The sequence below is a fragment of the Asterias rubens genome, chromosome 11, assembly GCF_902459465.1.
Source record: "Asterias rubens chromosome 11, eAstRub1.3, whole genome shotgun sequence".
NCBI lineage: Eukaryota > Metazoa > Echinodermata > Asteroidea > Forcipulatida > Asteriidae > Asterias > Asterias rubens.
The window spans coordinates 4,100,717-4,110,589 of record NC_047072.1 but is presented as its reverse complement, the minus strand read 5'-3'; the positions used below and the strand labels follow the sequence as shown (position 1 = coordinate 4,110,589).

Below are 9,873 nucleotides of genomic sequence, written 5' to 3'. Positions count from 1 at the left end.
AAAGGATAGAGCGACAAACAAGTCTTATAATTTTATAGAAATGTTCCTCAGGACGCAAACTGGTCTTTCAACTGCAATTTCAACAACTTGAAGTCATCAACGCTTTTCATTCATGCTTTTCACTAGACAGTTTGCTGATTTGGTTTTTATTTGGGTTTCTTAGTTCCTTGGAATTACTGGGTGGGAGTGGAACCATCTTGACACAAATTAATATTATTTAATATTTGCATCAAGTAGTAAGAAACAATCAATCTTAATGTCAGATTTATGTGTCAATATTCAAAACACACACACACCCCATCAACACACACACACGCACACCCATCAACAATTGTTTCCTGGAGTAGAATTTGACTTATATTGGTGCACATATTATGATTTATTGTAATTAAGATTACACCACTGGCATATTTTCATTTTTTCTTTCAGAGGTTGATCTGTCGTGCATGCAATATTCCATCTTTCTTGCAAAAGTATATAGTTTCTTAAAGCCATTATACACTTTTGGCAAACAGTATTGTCCAAGTCCCACACTTTGTGTGTCACAACTTATATATAAAATAACAAACCTGTGAAAATTTAGGCTCAATCGGTCGGGAAAACTCACTCTTGTTTCCGCACGTTTCGCTGTGTCATGACATGTGTTTAAAATAAATCCGTAATTCTCGCTATCGAGAATTGATATTGTTTTGATGTTTTCTCAAAAAGTAAAGCATTTCATGGAATACTATTTCAAGATAAGTCTTTCACCATTACCTTCTGTAAACCCTGTAAGTTATTTGTAAATCTGTGAACTTATATTTTATTTTCTGTACCGAAAGTGTATAATGGCTTTAAATTGGCTTATAATACAACAGATAGGATGGAATTTTCCTTACAGATTGACCTCTTTAAACCAATTAAAAAAGATTTTTTCCGAAGATCCAGTATATGAGACAAGTTATATTTCAGGGATTTTGTTCATACACGAAGACAAACAATTACCAAACACTCTAGACATAAATTCTTTGTATTAACGTTTTTTTTAAACATGCTTTATTTTTCATTTTTTCGGTAAGTCAATGTTTATTAACGAAATATTTTCATAGGTTTTTCCCACACAAACATTAACATTAAAAACTTAAATCATTCTTACTTATTACAGATCATTTCATATTTGACATTGACATCAACAAACAATGAATATGTAAAACATTGCACAAAAACCAACCAACGCTAACACATATTGTGTAAATAGCATGAGTTTCTTTCCTTCATCATTTTATGTAAACATAATAATATAGTTATTGGATGAGGTGAGGTGTTAAGGTTATACAAAACTTCATTCATTATCATCAATTATGTATAATATTTCTCATTTACTTGGAACTGATTCCAAGTTGTTTGCATCATATCCACACTGAGTAAAGAATTGGTTTTTCTTTAAATACTGTTTAGAATAGTAAGTGAAAACATGTTGTCATAATTATGACCCTCCCCCTTCCTCAAACCAATCATCCCCTGCACCCCTTTGGTAAAAACAAAACCAACTACACATGTTATGGAATAGCCAAATCAGCTATGCTTTTGCTTGACTCCCAGTCCCAGGTATAGGAATAGTCAGTGCAAGTCTTGCTTTAGTTAAAATAGTTTGGACATAATAACTCATGTACATATTATGTCCAAGCACATTTTGCTCGAAATTCCAATACATTTGAAACTTGCACAAACTATTCCATCAGATTCCATTGGTTTGGTAGTTGGATTTTGATGGATTCATGGGCTCCTTGTACAAATACCAAAATCCTTTGTGCCTAATTCACCCCAGTAACGGTTATTTTAGAGTTACAAGATAAAACTGTCCAGACTTGAGATTACAAGCCCCTGTTGGTTTTTTTTTTTTTTTTTAAGCAATTCTGGCTAACCCACATGTACACCATGTAAAATCCAATCATTATATGGCACGAGTGAACCATTTGATTGTAAACATTGGCCTATACAGTTTACAGACAAAACTAATGTAAGATAGATGTTGTTGTAAACAAAAGCAGTTAATTGTTAATTTGATAACAATAGAAATACTAGGTGGGAGCAAACATATCAAGTAATTTCCTATTGTGTATGTAGCACTGAGCATGCGCACATTTCAACAGTTAATTGACCTGGTGAGTCTGCTGCCACCTATCTTCTATTACGGTTTCTCGTTTGCAGACTACAATTAGATGATCACACAATTATAAGTACAGGGGTCAATTTGGGGAATTCCACAATACTGCAGGGCTAGAAACTGCACACACTTTACTGCGCTACAACATTGCTTTTAAGACCAGAATCAAAATGAAAAAAAGTATCACAGTTTAAAAAACTGTTTATTTTGGAACAGGCACAAAGATAATATTTATTATCGGTGAATTTCAATACTGAACAGCATTGAAATATATTTACTGAGCACAAGAACATAGTTTTAAATTTTAAATATTACACATTGAGGTATTATCATTCATTTGAAAAACACAAAACCCACCAGACTTCTTTAGCGGTTTGTAAATTTACTGGTCTGATGCTAAAATGATTGGCAATGTAATACAGAGCCCTGCAGTAAAGTACTTAATGATTGACCGCTATGTGACATTTGGGACCCAGGCAAACTCCACTAGAGTCCATGAATGTAGTAGATTCCAAACAGCATGACGCTGAAATTTGATAGATTCAGAAAGGTTCCGGGAGAAGTCAGAAAATTCAATATTGTGTAGCTTTGTACATTGAAGAAACTTGAATAAAATTCCCCCTTCCAGGAAAAAAAAACAAATTCAATATCAATGCAGCGAGAAACATTTCTGTGCAAGAAAGTGAAAACAATTTTCAACATTGCGTAATAAATCTTGATTGTGTCCGACTCTACTTCCTAGTGGAGTTATAGGAACAATAAATTGTAGGACTTTTGCATCCATTATGTTTGGTTTGTTGTTTGCCGTTTGTCACTTCAAACAGATTATTTGAAAACTTGAGTGATTAATAGTTAAGATTTGTAAAGCTACTTGACAATAAGTTACAGCCATTTGGGTGTTGTTTTTAAACTTGGTATGAACGCATGAAGCACCAGAGCCCATGTAGCTCATCAACTCTAATAACAAACTCTAGATTTGGAAGAAACAAGTCTCTTGGATCACAGTAACAACATCAAACTCGTCACACAGGTACCACAAAGATATTTCAATTTAATTGTGTTTTACTCCCAGGTGATGAGAAGTAATTATGGTTTGCTCAATGGCATGACTTGTTGTGAATAACGAAAGAAAAATATACGTATTATGATACAATAATTTAATTTTGAAAACGTTTTTTTGTTACAATGGCAAAGTTACAAACCATTAAAATCATTGTAAAATTATTTTATTCAACAATTTTTCACATTGAAAGCATTGTATGTTAAATTTACATTTGATTGTCAAATGAGTTGATCAATAAAACCAATTCAGTTACCAAATTTTCTAGCCTTCAAGTTGATGTATATTTTGTTAGTCTCAATTTTTTCCCAGTTCACGCAACCAGCCTACACCTAATTCCTGCTGCAACTGTAGTGTGACGTAGGAATACCATGTTTGGATATTAAGAGTCGCACATTGGTTTATGTGGATTTAGGATCACATCAGGGCAACATTTCATAGAGCTGCGCATAAAATATTGCTTAATGTTTGTCTGCTAAGCAGAAATGAGCAGGATACCAGTTACAAATTGTACATGTGACATGGTAGTTTAGCTGGTAACCTTTTTATGGTAAGCATAATTTGTTATGCTTTAGCTACTCTAGCAGCTCTATGAAATAGGGCCCTTATGTGGGAACCCTATGCAAGTGTGGGGAGCCTGTGGATATGGGGAGCTCACCGGGGCCCAATTTCATGGCTCTGCATACCGTAAGCATAGAATCGGCACTTACGGAAGCAGGGAATTCTGTGCTTACGGCAAGCCTATTTCACGGGTTAGTAGCGAATTTTGGCTTCTGCGCATGCGGAGCCAGCGGATGTGGGATCCCCTCCCCCTAAAAAAAATGGCCAATATGTCAATACAAACTGGCCAATCCAACTGGTAAGGGTAAGTTCACCTTCAAAAGAATGTATAAACATTGCAATTTACTATTTTGCCTGGGGCAGTAAACCCTTTATTTCAAATTACAGGCATTTATTGATTAAAGCTGTTTACAAGAAGAGACATACATTTATTGGAAGACACTTTTTGTGTGCTTCTTTTAAAGAAGCAACAGTTGATGACATCAATCAAAACATATGTTAACATTGTACTCAAAATATAATAGAGGGCTTATATGTAGTTCTATATAACCATGTATTAGTTTCTCCTATTAATCTATGAACCTACATAGCAGGGTTTTTCAGAGCAGAAAGAAGCTTGATGAATACCACTGAGTATTAGCTTAAGGGGGCGAGTACAGTAAAAGGAAGTGAAAAACAGAGAAGAGAGAAGTTGAGGTGGGGCTAATAAACAGAATAAATATTCATACAACATGCTGTTTTATTGGGAAACCTATACACTGTACCCGCACATCCATTTGTAAAGCTAGAAAACTTGCGAAAGCCCAATTTTATTCATAGAAGGTTTTATTGAATATCTTGGGTCAGTCTTCAGGAAGTGTCATACAGAACGCAGACCTGACCTGAGGCACGATGGACAGCTGCCATCATGCCTCAGGTTATTGCCTCGGTGCCCAGTGAAATATTCCAGTACAAACTGATAGACCGCTAGGCAGTTGCCTCGCACCCAGGGTCTGATCATTGCCTCGGTGCCCTATGAAATATTCCAGTACAAATTGATAGACCGCTTGGCAATTGCCTCCATGCCCCTGGTCATTGCCTTGGTGCCTCTTGATATGTTCCAATACAAATTGATAGACCGCTTGGCCTTTGCCTAAACTTTCATCACAGAGGTGCCTATATTAATGAGAAACTGCCGAGCCTTACCAGGTTAGCATGACCAAGTTGTCCATAGTGTAAACACCAAGCTTTGAAAGCACATGATAAACTTGTTTTTTGAATCTTTGGTCTTCAGAGGGTATAACTCAAGTGAAAGAAATCAAATCCTTGATGAACTAAGAAAAAAGCATTATTTTTGTTAGACTACGAACTTAAATGATTTTAAGAGGTGGGCAAGTTGATGGACATTTTCAATTGTGTTTGTGTTTTTCTGGAACAAGATTTAAGATAAATTTATCTATATTTGACTGCTACTATATTGACAAATGACAAGTATTACAGAAATATATTTTTTTTAAGTTGGTGTAAGGAAGATGTAAACACCTTTAGACCAACAGCTTGTAATACAACCGCAAGCTCAAACTACAAGCCAAAGATCAAAAGATAGGTTTCATTAAAACTTTAAACCTACAGGCACATTTCAGCATATTGGATTCATTGACTGTTGCTGGTATACAATGAGAGTAACTAAGAAACCACTGAGATGAATGGTAACCCCTTCACTATCCAATCTAGCAAATGTTTCATTGCAACATTGTTTATCATTAACTTTGGAAACACTCTAGTTGAACTGTACTACAATAGTTGAGTTTGAAATTCCAATACAAACCATGCAGGCATTAACCATGGGTTCCAATGTATGTAAATTGCTTTACCAAACAATTACCAAATGGTAGAATACATGCAGTCTATTGACTCTAAACTAACACACACTTTTAAGCAAATATGCTTGCAGTCAAGCTTTGTTCTACAGGCATTGCATCAAGTAGTCATTCTATGACACACCTCCGGCCCCTACAAAACTGCAATTTTAGCTTGCACACCGGCAATGGCGCTGTACTCTTCTTTGGAGCCTTGTACGGAAATCCCATGTTTTCAAAATAACCAACAGATCCTAAAGCCAGATCTGATGAAGCCATGGTTTCCTAAAGAGCTTCATTTGAATACAACAAATAGTGCTGCACCTCTTTGGTATCATCAATTTGGTACAATCAATTTGGTATAATCAAAATCAGCAGTCATTCTTGCTGCATGTTGCTGCAAGAGAACATGATAATTAGGTGGCAGTATCATGACTAAAGGTTTTTGCTCACACGTGCCTGGTGTTGTGTGGTTTAAAATACATATTAAAAAAGAACTTTACATATTTTTGTTCAAGAGGAAACCTTCACAACTTGCCTACACTTTGTAAATAAAATAAAAAGCGTACTATCCTTAATGTCGTTGAAGCAATGCCAAGCACTTTCTATATTATTTACCACACTGCTGATTGCTTTTAAGACTATTATAAAAATGCCCTTTTCATCAAGATCAATATGATCTTTTTTCTTTCTTTTTTACTTTTCAAAGCAGCAGGAAAATTTGAATCAAGAAGAGACCATTACAACTTTCCTACACTTTAAGAATAAACATTAAGGCCTACTCTCCTCTGTTGTCAAAGCAATGCAAAGCGCTATCTACATTATATACCACACTGACGCTGAGTGCTTTTATTAGACTACAAATATGCCCTTTCCTTCTAGATCAATCTAAATTGTTTATTTTTGTTTTAAAAAGGGTTTTAAAGCAGCAGAAATATTTTATTAGACTACAATAATGCCCTTTCCATCTAGATCAATCTAAATTGTTTATTTTTGTTTCAAAAAGTGTTCTCAAAGCAGCAGAAATATTTGAATGAAAGGCTGTCTCTGCAACACACTGCACTCTTCACTTTGGCGCATTCTGTGACTCGATGAGTTTACTGTATGTCTCTGGATGTCTCCGAATGTTTATATTGGAGACACTTTCTCCTTTTTTAGCCCTTGATTTTCCGATGATAACCATCGCAATGGCTGCTACCAATGTGGCTACACCCATTCCTATGTTCACATAGATACGGAACTTGTTCTTGGCAGAATTCAAAGCAGCTTCACTGTAAGTAAAAAGCAATTTAGAAGTCATTATTTTCAGATGAATCTAACTTTTGGGGGTATCTATAACCAAGCAAACAGGTAACGTTATTTACCTTTTTAAGTCCAGTGTTAACAGCCCGGGAAAATTTGCCTTCAGGTTTCATCAATTTTTAAGGGTTGTTGAACCGGCCAAATTCTGATCAGGCAAACTACCCTGGTCAAATTCACCAAGACAAACAGTCCAGTGAGGATGCATCAACCTGGTAAAACCAGCCAGTAAAATACCACAGCTGATGCAAAATCTGTTCACCTGATCACCTGTTGCAAACATGGAATACAGAACTCAGAATGCATCCCTTTACATGCGTTGATTTTCGTATTATACAAAATACATTGACACCAATGTACTTGTTTGATGTAGTGAAATCTGCTTGAGATTATTCAATATGAAGTAAGAACACATACTGATCTATGGTTTTACTGTACATACCACCACAAAGGACAAAGCAATTGTGTTTTAAAAGTGTTTTAGTGTTTAAGGACACAAGCGCCATGAACGGGATTTGAACCCAGACTCTGACAACAGCCGAATTTGAGTTTGATGCACTGATACATAAATAGTGTCCATAGCATTAAACTCAATGTGGTGTCCAATTGTAGAACAAGATACAAACTGGCCACTCATTACCAGGCATACTCGGTGGTCTAGTGGTTTTAAAGAAAACTGCTCTAAAATGTGGGGGTCATGAGTTGATGTGCAGGGCAACCCAACTAGCCTGTGTCTTTTTGGGGTCATGAGTTGATGTGCAGGGCAACCCAACTAGCCTGTGTCTTTTTGGGGTCATGAGTTGATGTGCAGGGCAACCCAACTAGCCTGTGTCTTTTTGGGGTCATGAGTTGATGTGCAGGGCAACCCAACTAGCCTGTGTCTTTTTGGGGTCATGAGTTGATGTGCAGGGCAACCCAACTAGCCTGTGTCTTTTTGGGGTCATGAGTTGATGTGCAGGGCAACCCAACTAGCCTGTGTCTTTTTGGGGTCATGAGTTGATGTGCAGGGCAACCCAACTAGCCTGTGTCTTTTTGGGGTCATGAGTTGATGTGCAGGGCAACCCAACTAGCCTGTGTCTTTTGGGGGTCATGATTTGATGTGCAGGGCAACCCAACTAGCCTGTGTCTTTTTGGGGTCATGAGTTGATGTGCAGGGCAACCCAACTAGCCTGTGTCTTTTTGGGGTCATGAGTTGATGTGCAGGGCAACCCAACTAGCCTGTGTCTTTTTGGGGTCATGAGTTGATGTGCAGGGCAACCCAACTAGCCTGTGTCTTTTTGGGGTCATGAGTTGATGTGCAGGGCAACCCAACTAGCCTGTGTCTTTTTGGGGTCATGAGTTGATGTGCAGGGCAACCCAACTAGCCTGTGTCTTTTTGGGGTCATGAGTTGATGTGCAGGGCAACCCAACTAGCCTGTGTCTTTTTGGGGTCATGAGTTGATGTGCAGGGCAACCCAACTAGCCTGTGTCTTTTTGGGGTCATGAGTTGATGTGCAGGGCAACCCAACTAGCCTGTGTCTTTTTGGGGTCATGAGTTGATGTGCAGGGCAACCCAACTAGCCTGTGTCTTTTTGGGTCATGCGTTGATGTGCAGGGCAACCCAACTAGCCTGTGTCTTTTTGGGGTCATGAGTTGATGTGCAGGGCAACCCAACTAGCCTGTGTCTTTTTGGGGTCATGAGTTGATGTGCAGGGCAACCCAACTAGCCTGTGTCTTTTTGGGGTCATGAGTTGATGTGCAGGGCAACCCAACTAGCCTGTGTCTTTTTGGGGTCATGAGTTGATGTGCAGGGCAACCCAACTAGCCTGTGTCTTTTTGGGGTCATGAGTTGATGTGCAGGGCAACCCAACTTGCCTGTGTCTTTTTGGGGTCATGAGTTGATGTGCAGGGCAACCCAACTAGCCTGTGTCTTTTTGTTCGTGCATGACTCAGAAAGCATGGATCAGCCATGCATATTTTGCAATTAATAATATTGTTCAAAAATAAGGAAAAGTTTCCACTTTTTCATTCGATATGAAATAATATAGTATCTAATTTACCTCAATGAGATAGGCCTATCCCTTTTTGTAAAAAAAGATGAAAACATGGTGGCGCCATACGGAAAGTTATCCAAAAATAATCCCTAACAATCAATATAAAAGTTGCTTACGAGACTTGATCTGGTACTTCATTGGCTGTCTTGTACTTTCCAGACCACACAAAGATTTTTCTTTCAAAGTTTGTTGGTGGCCTTTTCCGACTGGTGCTGGACACAGCCTCAGATGAATCAGAAGTTCCTGTTGATAGATAGTAAAAAAAAAATTGAGCAAGACTCAACAAAGAGACATTTGCAACTAAACCATTACTAAATAGTTCGTAGTTTGAATGTTTGTAAAGTGTGCTCAACGAGCCCCAATGCACGACCAATAACACACAATCCTGGCCTGGATTTTCATTACCTGTTTCTGATTCTGATGCTGTTGTAGTTGTTTTTTCAACTTCCTTGCCTGCACTATAACTCCGACATATGTAAGATGACTCAGCAAAACAGCTGGTATTTGCATTCAGTTTACCTCCGACGAGAGCAGGCAGACTGGTACGAGCTGATGCACACACTGTGAATGTCTGCTGCCGTCCAATGCACGATTGAGGCCCAGCAAACATCCGCCCTGAAACGGTCTCGAAAGACCTCGGAAAGGCGCTCGAAAACTGCCTTGCAATCTTACTCGACAATCTCAACATGATGTATGCAGACCCGACCACTAATTCAACGGTACAAATAAGAAATAATTACTATTCCTCGAAATACTAATGAACGCACGACGGAGTCTCAGTTTCGCCAGGTAAGCTTTTTAGAGGTGCCTGTCTAGCCGGCCAGCAGCTGCAAAATACTCGACACGACTCTCTCTCTCTTGTTGTTGTAACCTGACCTTTGGACTCTAGGGGTCACCAGCTGTCTGCTGGTACGCTTTCTAACGGATGATCTGAAT

General features: G+C 38.2%; 1 protein-coding gene across 1 annotated transcript; it reads right to left on the bottom strand.

Moving 5' to 3' along the window:
• Window positions 1-4,108: 4,108 nt before the first annotated feature.
• Window positions 4,109-9,799, bottom strand: LOC117296356 (UPF0389 protein CG9231-like). Its single transcript, XM_033779235.1, has 3 exons — window positions 9,343-9,799; window positions 9,054-9,180; window positions 4,109-6,876 (listed from the first exon to the last, which is right to left on the bottom strand). Exons 1-3 carry the CDS (start codon window positions 9,623-9,625, stop codon window positions 6,672-6,674), a joined length of 615 nt encoding a protein of 204 aa, XP_033635126.1. The 5' UTR covers window positions 9,626-9,799; the 3' UTR covers window positions 4,109-6,671.
• Window positions 9,800-9,873: the final 74 nt, after the last annotated feature.